This window comes from Typopeltis vanoorti, chromosome 5 (assembly GCF_054136105.1).
Source record: "Typopeltis vanoorti isolate ZY-2024b chromosome 5, IOZ_Tvanoo_1.0, whole genome shotgun sequence".
In the NCBI taxonomy this organism is placed as follows: domain Eukaryota; kingdom Metazoa; phylum Arthropoda; class Arachnida; order Uropygi; family Thelyphonidae; genus Typopeltis; species Typopeltis vanoorti.
In genome coordinates, this window is record NC_143553.1 from 105876527 (window position 1) to 105898227 (window position 21701).

The window sequence follows — 21701 nt, forward strand, 5'->3', positions numbered from 1 at the left end:
AGCATGTGTTGCCAATGTGTGACTTCAATAATTTAGATAGATATTTGGCTATGCAGTAGGTATATATTAAACGTATATATATTTCTAATCATTATGTCACAAGTATCATTAAGAAATCAAATTTTATTCCTTCACGGGGAAAACTTCACCAAAAAAAAAACAAAAAAAAACGGTAAATTAGGTAAACTATCAGTAACTCAAGGTAAGTTACGAGCAAGGATCATCTTTTTAAAAAAATGCCGCGCAACAAGATAATTCCTAATTTCGCTAAGATTAAAGAAACCATTAAATCTCCTGGAGCTCATAATATTTACAGGAACACCAGTTTATCTTTAATTCATAATCAATTGAAAGCTGCTAAACATGATGTGGCTATTAACATTCAGCTAGTTTCTGATCTCCGTATCTATATCTCCACAAACTTAGAACCACATCTTTCAAACATTGTTCTGGATGTAGCTAAATGCTCTTTACAACGTTCTTATAAAAAACAGAATCAACATCTAAACCACAAATATGATGTTCTTGTTTCTAAACAAATCAAGCCTTTCCAAATTCCAGATAATTGGATTGTCAACGTATCCGGTTGGCCTTTAACCGATAATGAAACACTCATCCTCTCAAAAGGACATGATTTCTCTATTGTCCCAAAAAAGATTCCATATCTAGCTTTTCTAGTTAATATTGAACAAAACCTAATTCATTTGTCAAGTGAAAAGGCTAATGCTCTCCGTCTAGATGTTGCTTCTTCGCTACTTAAAGTCAAGCTTCCTCCTTCGAACATATCTCCTTCTGGAAAGAAAGCTATACATTCCTTAAGAAACAACAGTCACCTCATCATTACCAAAGCTGACAAGGGAAAAGCGACAGTAATTATGGACTCTTCAAACTATAGAAGAAAACTTTCCCTTTTACTTCGAGATCACTCAACATACCAGAAACTTTTTAAAACTATTCCTATATAGCCACTGAAGATCGTCTGTAATATTCAGACTGAAATATTTGGCAAATTAAACATTATTCTCATGCTAATGTGTATATATTTCTAATTCATTGTTTCTTTAGCTTACTGTATAGAATGTACTTAACTGTAATTAACTTAGCTTGTCCTGTATATTTGTATATGCTCCAGATGATGATCTTAATATGAAGATCGAAACATCGAGATATTAAAAGAGTTATTATAACACTGTTGTAAAGTGCATAATTTCTAAAATGAATAACTTTTTTGTTTCTTCATGCTGCTGAGAGAGAAAGGTGCTTATCTGTTTTTGCATTAAAAGAATTTCAGTATACATTATTTTTTCTTTCTTTCTTGTATTATTAAAGCATGTATACTTATCAGCGAAGGAATATAAGTTTTAAGGCTTCAACCAAGATAAATTGCATAATTTTCTGGATTGGTTTGCCTGCTCTCCATCTAACTGGCTGTAGGTTCAAATCCAAATGGATTGTCTTTTGATAGGAGATTAATTTCATTCCCAGATGTATGACCACTGCCCTACTCAGTGGTTACTTGAAAAGATTCTGTGTTTGTTCACTAGAGTAAGGTTTCCAGATTATGTAAAAATAAATGAAAAAAATTATAAACTGCTTCACCCACCCATGGTACTAAAATACTATAGGTTTACAACCCTTGATGGTTGGAAATCACTTTAAAAAAAAAAAGTGTGCTACTTCACTAAATAATAAAAATTGTTTATTGCAATATGAAGCATTTGTGTATGTACTGCATTGTTAAAATTTCTTTTATTTTGCAAATTTTACTTTATCGTTTTTGTTTATATTCATTAAGCATTAACTGCCCAAATGGCCACATGGATAAAGTATACCAGAAATACATGTTTAGTAACCATATTATTTCTATAATATCCAAAGGTTATATTAACTTTAATGGACGCTTCACATCCATGTATTTATGGACATATATATATATACATGTCAAGGCCAGTATGGTGGTTAATATTATGAACAGATAACTCATCTTTTTTTTTTTTTTAATATATATATAGTCTTTGTGTGCCCAGACTGCTGTTGACCGCAAAGAAGAAGAAAAAATGTGTGATCACCTTATTACGGCGGCTCGTCGAAGGGATAGTGTTACAGCTGGCAAGACGGTGGAAAAGATATTAAACATATTAACTAACAAACATGGAGCCTGGGGAACTAAACCAACAGTGATAAATAATCCTTCACCTAAGGAGTTTTTGAAATTGGATTCTTGGGAGGATGATGCTAGGAGAAGAAAGCGCTTTATTCAAAATCCACATGGTTCAAGCCATCCAGAAGCTACTCTCAAAGCAGCCATTGAGCATGGTTAGCATTTTGCCTATGTTTTAGGTTTATATGTTTATTTAAAAGAAAAAAAGATAATTTTTGAAATTATTTCTGTTAATCAATTTTTGTTTAATAAGTGAAAATCAATATTTTAATTGTGTTCTTTATATCTGAGGTAGACAAACATTGCTTTGGACAAACGGTTGCCTATTTTTCAGTTATAACTGACTTCTTAGTAAAGATTTAGTGTGTAGATTGGGAGAGGGGGGGGGGGGTCTTAATCCGTTTTTTTCTCATCCAGTTATTATTAATATTGTTCTCCTTCTTGCTGTTTTTATAAGTCATATAAACCAATAACATAATTCTATAGTACAAATGGAAATCTAAATAGTTTATAATTTTGTTTTTTACTTTCATGGAAGATTCCGAAGGAAAGCATAATTACTGCTACAGAATTACATTTAGCCAAAACAGAAGAGGAAAGATAGAAAAGAAAGAAGCCATGGGAAACGAACAATATTTTGAGGAAAATATCACAAAGAAGAAAGTTAGTTAACAGTAAAACAGAGGAGAGAAAAAAGCAGTATAAAGACTTGAGTAGTAGGGAGATACAAAGAGAGATAAGAAAGAAAAAGGAAGAGTAGTTAGATGAAATAAGTAAAGATACAACAGCAAAGGCAGAAAGAAATGACATAAAAGGTGTTTATAAAAACATTAATACGATCACAGGAAGGAGAAAGATGCAAAGGACTGAAGCAGTCAAGAATGAAAGAGGTGAAATTCTGATAGAAAAAGAGAAGATATTACAAAGATGGGAAGAATGTGTAAGTAAACTTTATGAAGACAGAGGAAGAGGAGAAAATCAAATGAAACAGCATAGTGGGCAGAGGCTGTACATCATGAGGGAGGAATTGAATCTAGCAATTCACAAGATGCAAGAAGGAAAATCCCTTGGAATAGATGGTATACAGATAGAACTTATAAGGAATATAGGTGAAAAAGGTATGGAAGTGTTATGGCAAATTATTAACAGAATTTATGAGGGACAAGAATTATCAGAGGAGTTTAGAAGATCAATTTTTATCCACATTCCAAAAACGATGGGAGTTTTTGACTAACAATTTTAGAACGATAAGTATTATAACTCACACAACAAAAATTTTGGCACAAATAATTTTAGAGAGAATTAAGAATAAAATAGAAAAAGAAACGAATGAGGAACAGTTTGGATTCCGAACTAAGGAACTAGAGAGGCTATAACTTGTCTAAGAATTATTGGGGAGAAAACACTAAACCATGATGGAAAGTAGTTTTGGGGATTTCTAGATTTTAAAAAGGTATTTGATACAGTTAAACATAAAAGGATTTTTGACATTCTAGAAAATATTGATATTGACTCTTATGACTTGGAAATTTTAAAGAGATTATATTGGTCACAAACAGCTTCAGTGTGTGTAAATGGAGAGAAAACAGGAGAATTCCTGGTGGAGAGATGAGTTAGACAAGGATGCAAGTTATCACCATTATTGTTTAACCTTTATAGTGAACAGATGCTTAGAGAGGCACTTGAAGATGTAGAAGAAGGAATAAAAATAAATGGAAGAATCATTAATAACTTAAGATATGCAGATGATGTAGTGGTGATGGCAGAAAGTGAAAATAGATTACAACAAATTGTTCAAAGAATTGAAAACTCTTGTAAAGAGCATGGACTAAGGATTAACATAAAGAAGACCAAGATAATGATAATGGGCAGAAAAATAGGAAATAATGTAAAGATAAGATGTGGAGGAAAGATTTCAATATTTAGGTAGCTGGATCTCAGAAAAAGGAACTTCAGAGTTGGACATTGGAAATAGAATAGGTAAAGCTAAATCGGCAATTATGGAAATTAAGGGAATTTTAATAAACAAGAGTATTAAAATAGGTGTTAGAATTGGAATAGTTGAAGCAACAGTTTGGAGTATTGCAAGATATGGAAAGAATTAATGCATTGGAAATGTGGTGTTATAGAAAGATGGAAAAGATTAGCTATACAGAGAGAATATCAAATCAACAAATTTTAAGAAGAGTTGGGATGGAAAGAACACTGCTCAAGAATATTATGCAAAGAAAGACCAGATTTGCAAGACATCTTCTGAGAGGTTCTTCAGGACACCTGACAAGAACTATATTACAAGGAAAAGTTGAGGGGAAGAGAAGATGTGGAAGACCAACTAGAGAGTGGTTCAATGACGTCGTGGAATGGACGGTTTTAAGAATGACGGAGGCGACAGACAGAGAGAAAAATAGAAAAGAGCTGCTCATCTGCTGCAACCCCTCTTGCTAGAGGATGCTACCGGACGACGACGACGACTTTGTCAGGTTTCTCCTTGTTCTCTTATTAGCATCTGGATCATTTTGCTCCATCCCCCTCTCCCTTCCAGAAATCCTCTTTTTGACTTCTTTTATAATACTTGTTTAGCATTATCTTTTCACTTCCTTGAAGGTCTTCCCACTTTAAGATCTTCTTTTATTTTATATGTCCTATTCACATATCTGTGCTATTCATAAATTATTTTAATGATATAACAACAACAAACCAACTAAATTATAAAAAAAGTGATATATATTAACTGGTTTATATTTCACTGGATTTCAAACCAGCATCTTCAGAACACATTACCTATGCTTGTCTGTTAGATCTCGTAGACAGGTTTATACGTTGGTTATGCATTACTAAATCACTTAAGGAATTGACAATGTAGATAAAAATATAAATTAAATTACACTTTAATAAATATTTTTGATATTTCAGCAACGTCACGTTGCCATCTTGTAAACGAACTTACAAAAAAGGCACTGCATGTAGGCACTACAACACAGTAACTGAGAATGAAGTGATGAAGTTATTGTTCTCTAAAAAGTCCTGATGGTGCCCCCTACAGGCTAAGTAGGCGTTCTTGGCAGTTGGGCTGGAGGTCTGCTGATGTAAGCCTCCCAAATTTGGGGCAGTCTCATACAACCAAATTTGTTGAGGTTTGGAGAGTTTCTTAGGGCTGAGGCTGATTCCATAAATAGTCTTTCGAATTTGTATTTGCTATGGTGTATTACTGTAGCTTTCTCCCACTGTATTCTGTGGCGTGTATCCAGAGCATGGTCTACAAGACCAGAATGGCTGTACTTGTGAAAACAGACGTACTCCTTGTGTTCGGAAATTCTGATATTCACTGTCCTGCCTGTTTGGCCAAAGTAAGACAGTTTACAGCTGCAAGGGACCTGGTATACACCAGGTAGGTCTAGGGGAAGTGGTTGGTCTTTAGTGGAGTGGATAAGGGATGACAATTTTCTGTATGGTCTGTAACAGGAGGTTGTCATGTTTTTTTAAGATTTTGGTAACTTTTTCCGAGGTGTCTTGGATGTAGGGAATGATGATGGATTTAGAATAATCCTTGTTGTGAAGGGGGGGGGGGGAAGGTTGTGGTTTGTAGGTTTCAATAATTTTTTTTTGGGGGGGGGGTTAGCCATCGGCTGAGAAAGGGTTGAGGATGTGATTTAGTTCAGTGTTTTGGGCCATGTCGTTAGAACAGATTAGTTTAGCCCTGTTGTACAGTGTTTTCACCACTCCATATTGTTCTGAGGGGGGATGGATTGTTGGTGAATGTACCTGCCTGTATGGGTGGGTTTTCTATAAACTAAGAAAACCAAGGTTCCATCAGGCTGGTAGGGTGACTAGTGTGTCTAGGAAAGGGAGGCTGTTGTTTTCCTCTTTTTCCAGGGTGAACTTGATTCTGCGGTGTTGGTTGTTTAAGTGTGTTAAGAAGGAGAGGAGTGTATCAGAGCCATGTGGCTAAATAGCGAACACATCATCAATGTAGTGGAGTTATATGGTTGGTTTTTGTGGGGCAGAGGCTAAGGCATTTTCTTCAAAGATCTCCATAAAGAAATTGGCCAAGGGTTGGGAGAGTGGTGAACCCATAGCTACAGTAATACACCGTAGCAAATACAAATTCGAAGACTATTTATGGAATCAGCCTCAGCCCTAAGAAACTCTCCAAATCTCAACAAATTTGGTTGTATGAGACTGCCCCAAATTTGGGAGGCTTACATCAGCAGACCTCCAGCCCAACGGCAATGTACACCTACTTAGCCTGCTAGGGGGCACCATCAGGACTTTTAGGAGACTAATAACTTCATCACTTCATTCTCAGTTACTGTGTTGTAGTGCCTATGTGCACGTGCCTTTTTTGTAAGTTCCTTTTGAAGATGGCAATGTGATGTTGCTGAAATATCGGAAATATTTATCAAAGTGTAATTTAATTTATATTCGCATCTGCGTTGCCAATTCCTTAATGCATTACCAACGTATAAGCCTGTCTACGAGAATTACCATCGTCCACAGAGATGTTATCGCACAGAAGGCCTGCCGATACGGTAAAATGAAGTTGAAATTGTCTAGACAATTAAATTGTCTAACTTTCCTAAAACGCTGCTGGGATAATCAGGTAATCCCAAATTGTGTAAAATTCAAGCATCGTTTTGTTTCACAAAAAGCTCTCCGTATCTATAACCACGGCAGCTACGCTTTGCTTCGGGAACAAATCGCCACCACACGGTTTCTCTTAGCGGACATTAACAAAGCTATTCGTGCTTTTGAAGAAGAGCTTTCGTGCACTTTAAATCACGAGCTTTGGTCAATTTTACATGATGCCTCGTGTACTGCTCAGACAAAGAATTTGAAAAAATACGAGGTCGACAGATGAAAAAATTTGAAAAATTAAAAAAGAACTGGACCGTCAATCCAAAACTTCCTACCAACGCCATAATCAACCTTTCTTCAGTCACCCTGAAGCACTCAACGCACTTTCACATGGCCACAACTTCGACATTGCTCTCAGAAAAATACCTAGTGAGGATATTATGATCCAGATCAAACGCGGAATCCGCCACCATCCAAATCAAATCGCCAACAGTGTAAGACTGGGTGTAGCTTGTGTCCTCTCCAAAGCAAGACCACCAAAAACCAACATATCCAACAAGGAATATAAAGCTCTGTAGGAAATGAGGAATAATAAAGAAATAGTTATCACCAAAGCAGATAAGGGAAATGCAACTGTAGTACTTAACCAAAAAGGACTACACAGGTAAGCTCTTCTATTAGATCGGGCTACTTACTTCCCTGTCGAATACAATCCCACCAACTAACAAATCAGAAAACTTCACAGGCTCCTTAAGAAAGTTATTTCTTGGCTGTAGAAGCTACAAACAGATTAAAGCCGTTTAACTCTATACCCCCCCCCCCATATTTATGGACTCCCAAAAATACATAAAGAAAATGTGCCATTACGTCCCATAGTGGATGGCATTGATTCCTCCACATACAAATTAGCTGAACATTTGGCCAAAGTGCTCACACACTATACTAGCAACACACCATCACACATAAAAAACTCAGCCCACTTCAAAGCCAGCTTAGAAAACCTTACACTCCAACATACTGGCATAATGGTCAGCTTTGACGTCTTCTCCTTATTCACAAATGTCCCACTCAAGGAAACTTTAGAGCTAATCCAAGCTAAATTTTCTCCCGATATCTCAGCCCTATTTCAGTTCACAATGAACTAAGGCTATTTCGTTTGGCAGGGAAAATTCTACAAACAAATAGAAGGGACAGCCATGGGTTCACCGCTCTCCCCACCCTTGGCCAATTTCTTTATGGAGACCTTTGAAGAAAATGCCTTAGCCTCTGCCTTACAAAAACCAACCATATAGCTCCACTACATTGATGATGTGTTCGCTATTTAGCCACATGGCTCTGATACACTCCTCTCCTTCTTAACACACTTAAACAACCAACACCCCAGAATCAAGTTCACCCTGAAAAAAAACAGCCTCCCTTTTTTGAGACACACTAGTCACCCTACCAGCCTGATGGAACCTTGGTTTTCTCAGTTTATAGAAAACCCACCCATACAGGCAAGTACATTCACCAACAATCCATCCCCCACACACAACAATATGGAGTGGTGAAAACACTGTACAACAGGGCTAAACTAATCTGTTCTAACGACATGGCCCTAAACACTGAACTAAATCACATCCTCAACACTTTCTCAGCCAATGGCTACTGCCTCCCCCCAAAAAAAAAAAAAATTCCAAAAAATATTGAAACCTACAAACCACAACCCCCTCCCCCCAACCACCCCGCCTCCACAACAAGGATTACTCTAAATCCATCCCCATTCCTTACATCTGAGGCACCTCGGAAAAAATTACGAAAATCTTAAAAAAACATGACTTGACCTCCTGTTACAGACTATACAAAAAATTGGCATCCCTTATCCACCCCACTAAAGACCAACCACTTCCCCTAGACCTGCCTGGTGTATACCAGGTCCCTTGCAGCTGTAAACTGTCTTACTTTGGCCAAACAGGCAGGACAGCGAATATCAGAATTTCCGAACACAAGGAGTACATCCGTTTTCACAAGTACAGCCATTCTGGTCTTGTAGACCATGCTCTGGATACACGCCACAGAATACAGTGGGAGAAAACTACAGTAATACACCGTAGCAAATACAAATTCGAAAGACTATTTATGGAATCAGCCTCAACCTTAAGAAACTCTCCAAACCGCAACAAATTTGGTTGTATGAGACTGCCCCAAATTTGGGAGGCTTACATCAGCAGACCTTCAGCCCAACTGCCAAGAATGCCTACTTGGCCTGTATTGGGCACCATCAGGAATTTTAGGGAAACAATAACTTCATCACTTCATTCTCAGTTACTGTGTTATAGTGCCTACGTGCACGTGCCTTTTTTGTAAGTTCCTTTTGAAGATATAAAATTTAAATATTTAAATATTTATTAAATATTTAAATATTTTAAATAAAACTTTAAATATTTATTAAAGTGAAATTTAATTTATATTCGTATCTACATTGTCAATTCCTTAAGTGATTTAGTAATTGTCTGTTAGATATCTGTGCTATATTATTCTTTTATACCTCTTTACTCACATATAACTTTCTGGATATTCATAATTCTTTTAATTTCTCCTTTCTTACTCTATTCATTTATATTTCCTTTTTTCTGCATATCTTCTGCAAAAAACTCTCACTATTCTCTTATTTATTCTCTCACTATTTTCTTTAAATTTAATCACTTTCTTAAGGTTGTTTTGGAGCCATATGTTTAAATATGTATTGTAATAATATATGTTCATCCTCTTATTCTTCATAGTTATGTTCTTATCCCATAATATTGAGTTTGACATTGTAGTTTTCCTTTCTTGTATTACCTCTAGCGATACCATTTTTTGTATAATCACTAGCCTAGTTAGTTGAGTAGCTAGGGTATCCACTTTTCAAGCAACGGGCTATCAGCTTCATAGCCATAAATGCTTGTTGACTGTTTTTAAGTGATTAATGTTATCATTGTTGAGTGTGAAACCATTGACCTTTTTGTTGAAGGCCTGAAATAGCTTGAAAATCATTTCTTGTTTGCTTTGTATAGCATGATTTTGGATTATCTAATCCTAGGATCCATTGCTCTGATGTTAATGTATTATAGGCTAACTGACTTTTGTGGATGGGAATCAAAGAAAATAGAGGGAGAAAAAAGAAACCCTAAATAATAGGATGTGTTCACTTTTGTAAGTGGAGGTTTCTGTGGTTTAAAAGTTCACATGGCATATTCCGGTAATTGGACCATGTTATTTTAATAAGCTATATAAAACACTATGAATTAATAAAAGACTCGACAAGTTTCGTAAGTCGTTTGACTTACATCTTAAGGGGTAAAAGATAACTTAAAGTTTAAAACGTAAAGAAAAGAGAAATTATTAGTAATAATTCATATTATACAGTTGTAGCCATCTGACTATTCATAAAATTAAAAATCAGAATGCAGATTCAAAGCAGTGCTGAGTTTAAACAATGCTGGATGATGTCATGTTCTGTTGTTCACTTTCATAATGTCCGAGGTCTGATTGAGGTATATTTTTTTATTAAAGCTGACTAAACTTGGTGGAGAATTAATCCTTGATTTTTATTGCATTGTGTTGGTATTTTAAGCATGTTTGCAGCTTTTTTAAATTTCCTTATGTAACAGTTTTTTTCGATATGACATGTTTGTTTTCTGCCAGAGTACGTTGTGGCCGGTGGAAGTGGTATGGAAAGCTAGACCTGATTTGTGTTCTCTTCTGCTTTGCACATCCTTTTGATGTTCATTCATGCAAATTTCCCCAGATCTTCCCATCTGTCCTACGTAGCTGATGCCGCAAAAACAATGAATTTTCTAAACACCTGGTTTTTTTTAAAGGATGATGAGGAGGTTTCGGGGGATGTAGAAGTCTCGAAATTTTTTCCAGTGGCAGAAAGGCTACTTTGATGTTATATTTGTTAAGTAATTTAGTCATCTTGTCTGTAACATTTTTGATATATGGAAGCGTGATAGCTTTTTTGAAATCTTGTTTCTGAGAGATGCTTGTAGGAGGTGTGTGGAGGATTTTTTGATAGTCTTGGTTTCATAACCATTCTTTTGAAAGATCTGTGTTAGATATTCTAATTCTTCATTTCTCTGTTTTTCTGTGCTGGAAATGTTATACGCTCTATCCCTTAGGGTTTTTATTAGACCTATTTTTTGCGAAGGGTGGTGGTGTGAGGCCACATTAAGAAATCTTCCTGTGTTGCTGGGTTTTCTATATATTGAGAAAGAAAGTTTATTATCCTTTTCATTGACTTCTAATAGAATGTCTAAAAAAGGCAGTTTCCTAAGTTCTTGTTCTAAAATAAATTTTATATTATTATGCAAATTATTTAGGTAATCTTTGAAAGCAATGAGTTCATCTGTTGTTCCTGGCCATAAGATGAATATATCGTCTACATAGCGTACCCATATTTTTGATTTTTTATGATAATTGTTTAAAGCATTATTTTCAAAGTTTTCCATAAATAGGTTAGCTAAAGCCGGAGAGAAGAAAGAGCCCATGTTCCCAAAATTTGTCTTGATACATGAAAAAAGTATTGTTTATACAATGTTTATAAAGATCTACGATGTCCGGAGGAAAAAGGTCTTCCAGGAAATTCACAGTTTCGTTTCTTGGAACATTTGTAAATAGGCTGATAACATCCAAACTTGCTAAGATGTCTGAACAACCAATATAAATATGTTTTACTTTTTCAATAAAATGTGTACTGTTCTTGATGAAATAAGATGTTTTTCCTGTATGAGGTAAAATCATGTTGGTGAGATGTTTTGCTAAATTAGAGGTCGGAGTGTCTCTACCATCTACTATTGGTCTTAAGGGAATACCTATCTTATGAATTTTTGGTACACCATAAATTCTTGGAACTAATGGGTGTTTTGAATGTAGAGTTCTTTTGAGTTCTTCGGTCCAATTAGGTATCGTTTTGATTAGATCATTGGTTTTATTGTGAGCGTGCCAAGTGGGATCTCTCTCTAAAGGTTTATAGTTATTAGAATCTTCAAGAAGAGTTTCATTTTATTATTATAATCTTCAGAGTTCAAAACTACTGTTGCATTCCCTTTATCTGCTTTGAATATAACGATATTTTTGTCTGATTTTAATTCTTTGAGGGAAGTGTATTCTGTGTAAGGAAGATTCCTTTGAGGTGATTTACTTTGCAATAGTAATGCTGTAGTTTGTATGCAGATGAGATCTGATGTATCACCAAATAAATTTCTTATTCCTTTTTCTATTTGAGCCATTATGTCAATTTTTGGAATGAAACGTGGCGTTAAAGCAAAGTTAAAACCTTTTAGGAGTACATTATTTTCTTCTCTTGATAGGACTCTTGAAGAAAGGTTGATAACTACTTGGGCATAATCTAGGTGTTTTCTTTGTTTTTGTTTTTCGTGAAGAAGTAAGTTGAATTTTCTGATTAAAGTATGCTTCTTCCGATCAGAGATTGCCATAGCCTTGTTATATGTGATGATGTCAATATTGTTCCACAGGTTGGATGGAAGAGATGTGGCTAACTCACTATGTAGAGAAAATGTATCCCAGCTTATTTGTGCTAATTCAGATCTAGTGCCTGCAATCCTTTCTCTCAGAATAGCTAGTTTCATTCTTTGGCAAATTCTGTTGACTTTATTTGTATGGAATGCACGCTTGATTTGGATGAACTTAGGAACGATTTCGTTACCTCTTCATCAGATTAGGAATATAAGATGGTTGATCAAATTAAGATGTTTAATACGTAATTTCTCTAGTTGCGTAACTTTATGCCAAAAGCACTCACCGTACGCTCACTCAGCATTCCATGAACAAACACCAAAAGGATGTGCAAAACAGAAGAGAACACAAATCAGGTCTACCTTTCCATACCACTTCCATCGGCCACAATGTACTCTGGCAGAAAACATGTCATACATCGAAAAAAAACTGTTACATAAGGAAATTTAAAGAAGCTGCAAGCATGCTTAAAATACCAACACAATGCAATAAAAATCAAGGATTAATTCTCCACCAAGTTTAGTCACCTTTAATAAAAAAGAATATAGCTCAATCATACCTTGGACATTATGAAAGTGAACAACAGAACGTGACATCATCCAGCATTGTTTAAACTCAGCACTGCTTTGAATCTGCATTCTGATTTTTAATTTTATGAATAGTCAGACAGCTACAACTGTATAGTATGAACTATTACTAATAATTTCTCTTTTCTTTGTGTTTTAAACTTTAAGTTACCTTTTACCCCTGAAGATGTAAGTCAAACGGCTTCCGAAACTTGTCGAGTCTTTTATTAATTCATTGTGTTTTATATAGCTTATTAAAAATAATGTGATCCAATTACCGGAATATGCCATGTGTGTTCATTTTTTTCATCTCTCTCTCTCTCTCTCTTTCTATACTGGTAGATAGATATATATATTATTATTATTATTTCGGGCAACTCCAAGGAGTCGACAGACTCATCGAGGGAGTCCCTAACATCATGTCAAGAACAACTATTCGACATTCACACAGTATCTATCATACCTCGCCTTGAACTCATTCATAACACCCACAACAAACTCTGACAGCTTATTCCACTCATTCACCACTCTCCAAGTAAAAAACCTAGCTCTGACAACCCTGTTAACCACATTCTTGCCCAGCTTCCATGTATGGCCCCTAGTCCTCCCACCACCAGTCCTATTCTCAAAAATATCTTCTGGATTAATCCTATAGAAAATCTTCAGTAATTTGAATGTCTCAATCATATCATCCCCTTTTCTGCCTATCAACCAATTTTTGCAACCCACAAATCTTCATCCTCTTCTCATAAGGTTCATTCCACAGATCTGCTATCATCTTGATCTTGTCTCTGGATCCTCTCTGCCTCCTCCCCATCAAGAAGAAACCCTGGCGCCCATATCTTGGCACAGTAGTCTAGATGGAGATCAAGGCTTGATACAGAGGAACAATAATTTGTTTGTCTCTGCTTGTTAAAGTATTTTTCAGAAGCCAAGTGATTTGATGAGCTGATTTAGCCACTTTTGCGATGAGCCCCCTAAACTTCAACTCCCTATCCACCAACACTCCCAAATACCTGGCCTCATCAATCTCGTGGAGTACAGTTCCACTAATGTGATATACTGCTGCTAATCTTTTCACCCCAAAATGCATAACCTTACACTTTGCCACATTAAATTGACATCCATTTTCCTTAGCCCAGTCCTCCAAACTATCCAAATCATCTTGCAAAATTTTGACATCCTGTGCAATCGCAATTGCTCTACGCAACTTTGCATCATCAGCAAACAAGTGAACACTTCCTCTCAGATCCTTTCCTATCTCGTTAATGAACAAATTGAATAGTTGTTGTCCAAGAACAGAACCCTGCGGCACACCATTAGTCACAAGCTGTCTTTTGGACTCAACTCCTGAATAAACCACTCTCTGGTATCTCTCCATCAACCACCCTCCTATCCATCTCACCAACGCTATATCCATCCCCATCTTCTCCAGTTTACTGATTAGAGTTTCTTGTGGTATCCTGTCAAAGGCCTTGGCAAGGTCCAGTAGAATCACTGTAAACCCATTACCCTTATCCAGTTCAGCCGTCACTGTGTTATAAAACATGAGCAAGTTACTGAGGCATGATCTACCCTTCACAAAACCATGTTGTCCCCCATACAATATCCCATTTTCATCTATCCAATCCTGTATTCTTTTCTTGACTAATTTCTCCAAGACCTTGACAACGATTTCTGATATGCTAATCGGTCCGTAATTTACAACAGCAGTCTTGGAACCTCCTTTATGCAGTGGAACAATTTTCCCCTCTTTCCACCCCCTTGAGACTAACCCAGACCCGAGACTCAAATTAAACAAAATGATCAGGGGTACTGACAATTCTTTAGCCGCTTCACGTATGACACGAGCTGGTATACCATCCAATCCCACAGATGTATTGACATTGAGGTTTTGCAATAGACTACTCACCTCCACTTCATTCACCACAATTCCCATATAATCTATTGGTTCATTCATTTTTGCAATGTCACCACCTAGATGATATATTCTTGTTGCTCAGTAATTCAACTATATCAACTAATTCTGTTACCTCCCTACCATCGGCATTCTTTAAAATCATTATGCTATATACATTTTTTCTTTTACTGGCAACATATCGAAAAAACTGTTTGGGATTCTCTTTAGCCTGCATGGCCAATGTTCTTTCATAATCCTTTTTTGCTTTTCTTACCACACTCGTTACCCTTCTGGCCTGCGCTTTATACCGTTCATGTGCCTGCCGGTCACCTTTCTCATTAAATGCCCTTCATAGTGGTTTCTTTTTTTGCAGCTCAAGCTTAATGGTGTTATTCATCCATTTAACCCCTACTTGATTTATTATTCGGACTCTAGGTATACAGTCAGCCATTGCTTCATGCAAACACTTCTTAACCACCTCCCATGCACTATCAACTTTAGCCCTTGCAGTTGTACATGCCATGGCACTGAACCAATCAAGCTCCTAAGCTTGTCATACTTACCAATCCGATTATTTCACATGTACCCTGTCTGAATTGTAAATTCCACATCTTTAGCCACCTCCCAAGTCAAGACCGTATGATCACTCTCACCAATTGGTGGCAACGTGGTCATATTTGTTACAGCCAAATTCTCAGATGCATTTACTAGGTCAAGCACTCTCTGACCCCTAGTATTTTCCATTACATGCTGTCGCAGATAGTTATACCTTAATAACTGCATAAAATCCAATTCCTTCTTCCCATGTGTCCTCTCCTTCTTCTAATCAATGTTACATAGTTGAAATCTCCCATAATAATTACCCTCCTTCCACTCATTTCTTCTATTTGCTTATGCATACTACTCCACCATCTATTCCATCACCTGGTCTATAGTGATACCCAACTGTATATTTTGTTCTGCTAGTTTCAATCACACCAAATAGCCTCAAATGTGCTCTTTTCTCTATCCTGCAGTTCCACCTCTATTCTCCTTGGCTGTAGCTCATCAGCTATCATCAATAGCACTCCTCCCCCATTTTATTCTCCCTGTCACTCCTGGACATACCATACCCCTCACATTCAATTCCACTAGCTGTGTCATCTTCTGTCAGCCATGTTTCACTAATACCAACAACCTGTGGCCTGGAAGTGTCAACCAAGGCGAAAAATTCTTCCTCCTTGTTCCTAATACTTCTGGCATTAGTATACATGAATTGCAGAAGCCGATTTGTCCCATCCCTATTTTGATACCTTACACTAACTATCCCATTCTGATCTGTGGTCTTTCCTACTCGCTTGGGCATATTACACACATTCACACACTCAACTGTCTCCCTAAAGTCTGCATAACTACACCCCCCCCCCCCCCGTAATAACTCTAGTTTCCCTGATTCTGCACACTCACTTCCACTACATTCGACAACACCTTTTCAAGTCTCCGTACACTAAATCCATTCAAATGTAAACCATCCATTTTATATAAATCCTTTCGCCCATCAAACTTATTCCACACATCCACAAATTCCACACTCATACTGCATAATTCACGCATAAAGTCATTAGCAATTATGGCCCTCCTTCTATACTCTTCACTGTCATACTGTGGAAACAGACTCACCATCCTAACTCTCTCACGCTTCTCTTTTGCTACCTCTAGCAATTCCTTCACATTTTCACTCATAGCCATTTTGTTTCCTTTCAGATGATTTGTACCTGCCACTACTATCAATTCTTACACCCGCTGCTTTTGCATTCTAATTGACTCGCTTACATTCCTAACGTTTGCACCAGGTTGGTACAATTTTGTTAAACTCTCAACTAATACACCTCTTACTAAGGAATCTCCGTACAACACTTGCTCTTTCATTTTATTTACACTCACTATCATACCCTTATTTTTTCTATCATACTTTTGCCGATTATTAGTTGGTACGTTTGGTAAACATTTTTGCTAACGCTCCAGCTGCCGATTTGCCCTATGTATTGCTCCATGTAATAGAGCGATCTCACTCATTGCGTCAGTGTCATTATTTTTATTCTCTGATGATTCATTCAATCGTTCTGTATGTTTACCTTCATTCTCACTTTCAACAACGATATCACTCACACAACCTGAAACACTCTTTAAATCCTCACATTCTTTACACTTTTTGCACACATTCACTCCACTATCGTTGTTTATCCAGACCCCAACCGCTCTCCTCAATGCATACATTTCGCAAACAGTACACTGAATCAAATCCTTTAAGTTAAAATTTTTAGACAAATATGGCAACCTGGACGCTATCTTTGTATTCCTCTTTATGGGAGCCATTGCACAGATAATCGTATCTATCAATTTACTATTTAAATACTCAAAAAACACCAAAAAATCACCCAGACTCGCTAAAATACTAAAAGTAAACAATACTATGTAAATACTATGCAGATTCACCAATTATTACTCAAAATGTCACTTATCTGTTCAGGAGCTATCCACAAACACTACACACCATTTAGCCCTCTAGTGGGAAATATATATATAAGTATTAAAGCATGTTTAAAAAAAAAACTGCAAAACGGAGAGAATAATCAGAAGAATAGAAAAATGGAAACCAAATACTAAATCCATCTATTCATTGGACATCAACAGATGCCATTTGGTCACTCAGATGCTTGGTGATATGCCACACCAGTCTTTGCTAAGTGGTCCTGTTATATGCTTTTCTGGAAGCTTTCTTGAAGGATGTGCAAAATCTGGGGTGAAGATTAGTCACCCCAGACACACCATCCATCTCATTGATGGTCTACCCCTTCCTCTTATTCCAGGAACTTTACCTTCTATTGCTATTTTGAGAAGTCCTCCTTCCATCCTTTCAGTGTGTCTGAAGTATTTTAACCTTCTTCTGTCAATATCCTCAAGGAGTCGTAGAGTTTTGCCAATCCTTTCTAGCACCCATCATTTGGCTGCATTTTAATATATGATATCTTCAACAGCCATTTGTAACACCACATCTCAAAAGCAGCTATCCTTTTCCTATCAGACTTCTTTTGGTTCCAAGTCTCACATCCATAAGTTGCTGTTGGAAAAAACAACTGCATCCAAAATCTTCGACTTTGTTCTTGCACATATTATTATTATTATTATTCAGGCCTCCATGGAGTCAAAAGACTCATTGTGGGAGGTCCTTCCTAAGAAACACAAAGTCTATCAAGACTCATCGAGGGGAGTCCCCCCCCCCCCCCGAGAAACACAAAGTCTATCATACCACTCCTTGAACTCATTGACCGTTCTTGCTCTCACCACTCCATCAGGCAATGCATTCCATGGTTCAACCACCCTCCATGCAAAGAAACCACTCCTTACCCTCCTGCTCACAGTTTCCTTTCGTAACTTCCAGGGATGGCCTCTTGTCATCACTCCTTCCCGCTGTTCAACCAAGCGAAAGAACTCCCCAGTGTCAACCCTGTAACCACCTCTCAACAGTTTAAAAGTCTCAATCATATCACCTCTCCTTCTTTTATCCACCAAACTCTGCAGTCCACATTCCCTCATCCGGTCCTCATAAATATGCTTGTACAGTCCTGAAACCATCTTTGTCATCCGTCTTTGTATCCTTTCCACAGTTAATTTATCCCCTTCAAATCCTATGGACCAAATCTGAGAACAATAGTCCAAGTGTGGTCTGATCAGGGTCTTATACAACGGAATGATAACTGTTTTATCTCTGCAGGTCAGTGTCCTTCTCATTATTGCAGCAATCCTCTGTGTTACCTTCACCACCTTTGCAATATGTCCCCTAAATTTCAGGTTTCTATCAATCATCAACCCCAGATCTCTTGTCTCCCTTACTTCCTCCAGTATAACTCCTCCCATAGAGTATGCATTGTCCCATCGATGTTTCCCAAACCTCAAGACCTTACATTTTGCTGCATTAAACCGACATCCCTATTCATTTGCCCATCTATCTAGCTTATTCAAATACTCTTGCAGGGCTGCCACATTGGCACTAGTACTAATAATCCTTCCCAGCTTCGCATCATCTGCAAACAACTGAATATCCTCTTGAAATCCACTGACAATGTCATTGATATATAAACACATCCTTCCAGATTTTTGACAAATTTCTGACTCTTTTTTTTTTTGGCATTCCTAATCTTCTTCAGACATCTTCTGAACAGTGATTCTTCACATTAATAATGGATCCCAGATACTGGAACTTGCTGATTTCCTCAATTCTTTCTCCATTATGGTATACTTATTTCTCAGGAGCTTTCCTGTCTGTATGTCCTTTGAGAACCATAATCTTTGTCTTGGTAGGATTGAGCTGAAGTCCTCCATTCTTACTAATCTTGTTAACTTTGTCAAGAATTTGCCCTAGTTCTTCCTTCTCATTACAAAGCAGTATACCATCAGCATACCTTAGATTACTGATCAATTTACCACCTATTATATAATTCCTTAAGCTCATCCAATGCTACACACACATGATGTCCTCAGCATAGATACCAAACAAGTGAGGAGAAAGTAGGCATCTTTGCCTAACTCCCCCTCTAACCTGATGCTAGTCGGTTAATCCAACACCTGTTCTTGCAAGTACTTCTTGATCACTGTACAAGTTAGCTGTCAACCTGATAGTGTGTTGAGGAAAACCCATTATTTTCATTATTTCCCACAGTTTCACATCCTGAACATAGTCAAAAGCTTAAGAGTAGCCTATGAAACACATTACAATAGGGAGCCTAAATTCTTTATTCTTTTCTATGATGTGTCTAAGACAAACGGTCTGATCTCTGGTATCCCTGCCTTACCTAAAACCTGCTTGTTCCTCAGCCATCTCTGCCTCAACTTTGACCTCAGTCCTATTTAGAATGACTTTTAATAAAATCTTACTTGCATGAGAGATTAAACTAAGTTCTAAGTTCTTGTAATCCTTCATATCTCTCTATTTATGAATGAAAACCAACTTCTTCCATCTCTTGGCCATCTCTATATCTTTGTAATCAATCTGTGAAACACTCTTATCCCTCTATCCCTTGTGGCTTTAACTCTGCTGGGATTCCATCTGTACCGGGGGGCCTTATTACTGTTAAGCTGTTTAACTACTCTTTCAACCTCATGCCTAAGTGGAGGAGGTTCCAAATTGAAATTTTCCCTATCCTCGCTGCTGTCCTGTTCCTCACAGTATTCTTTCCATCTGTTTTTGATTTCCAGTTCTTCTGTTAATAATGCTCCATTCCTGTCTTTGATGACATTCAGTTTGGGCTTAAACTTGTGCTTTAGGTTATGAACTCAATGAAACATCCTTTTATAATTGTGCCACCTCATCTCAAACTGTCTTCACATTTATTAGTATAAAATTTTTCCTTGTTCTGCCTGATGGCTCTTCTGACTTCTCTGTGTAATCTCTTATATTCTTCAGTCCCTGTCTCTTTGTTTCCTCCAGCTGCCTTGTTTTGATTAGATCCTATGTTGAATCTGATATCCATGGGGCTGTTGGTCTTCTAGCCTGGGCTGAGATACTTCTTGGCTGTATCTTCTCTATAATCTTGACTCCTTCTCAAACATGTCAGGTGAGTTCTCCTCACTAATTTCCAAAAGATCATCCAGCTAGTTGATGTTTCTTCTGTGAACCCACTAGGAATTATTCTGGCATCCATTCTAGTGGGATGTGCCTGGCTTGGAAGGTTTTGGAGTCTCTCTCTTACTAGCTGATGGTTTGTACCATAGTCTGTTCCAGGACAAGTATCCCCCATCAGAGATGCTTGTCTTCCACTGTTGGAGAGCCAGGATGTAATAAATCTGGTGCTTTGAGCTATCAATGTTAAATGTCTAAGTATAGGTTTGTTGATGATGTTTCTGGAAACAGGTATTGGTAATCACTAATCTGTTAGCATGGATAAATTCCAACAGTTTTTCACCACGGATGTGCATTCACCCAGACCAGACCAGACATGCCACACTCAGGCCTAACTCTCCTACTCTTTCCCACTTTTGCCCAAAGATGTCAAGTACATCTCTCTCTCTCCTTGGTAGGCAGTCTGTATATTTCATAGAATTCCTCTCTCTCTCTTCAGTAGCCTATCTGTGTGGGGTGCATAAGCTACCACAATTGACACATTGGTAGGATGAGCTTTCCTTATACAAAGTCTCTAATACAAAGTTTCCTGTCGTTAATGGAATTATAACAAGAAGGGCTCTTGCTGAACTGTCTTCAATATCACTGTCACCTCCTGAATTAACAACTAGCTTACTATCCTGTCTTTTCAAGTGAACTTCTCCATTCCATCTGGTCTCTAATTCTCATGATGTCAATTTTATACCTCTCCATCTCTTTACAGACAATATCAAGAGTACTCATCTGTAGATCCCATATATTCCATGTGCCTATGTAAAGTTCCTCCTCGAAGATTAATCCCATACTTTCTGTATTCCCTCATTCCCAATATCATTGATTTTTGTTATAGACTGTAATATACTTCTCAAACAGGACTCTCTGCCTAAGCTCTGAATGTGGCTTTGATTATTCTGTATGACAACTGATCCATCATGTAATGTATTATAAGACACAACCATATTAGTGTTTTGGAGTGAAATCACTGCAAGAAAAAAAAAAGTGGCAAGCCTTGAAGAAAACCCTGATTGATTCAGCCAGAGAGGCATGTGGTGAGGTTGTCTGCAAGGATAGAAAAATCAGAACTCCATGGTGGACACCAGAAGTGAAAGAGACAGTGAAGGAAAAGAAGAAAGCATATCAAAAGTTCCTGGCAAATGTAAGAAAGCAAAACACTGTGTAAAACTAGCTAAACAAAAGTCATGGGAGGACTTTGGTAAGAACATAGAAAATAAATATCAAGAAGGTGGTAAGATATTCTGGAGGTTGTTGAAGAAGCTTAGAAATGGAGGAAAGAGTGCTGTAAAAGGAGTTAGAGATGATAAAGGTGACAATATCAAGAGTACTCATCTGTAGATCCCATAT

General features: G+C 37.2%; 1 protein-coding gene across 1 annotated transcript in view; it reads left to right on the top strand.

Annotated features, from left to right (window-relative positions):
- The window catches only part of rg (A kinase anchor protein rugose), a 1380990-nt gene that overhangs the window by 805576 nt on the left and 553713 nt on the right, over window positions 1-21701 (top strand). The window contains exon 34 of the mRNA XM_090393458.1: window positions 2013-2316. Coding sequence (XP_090249584.1) covers window positions 2013-2316 — 304 coding nt within the window. The remainder of the gene's footprint in view (window positions 1-2012; window positions 2317-21701) is intronic.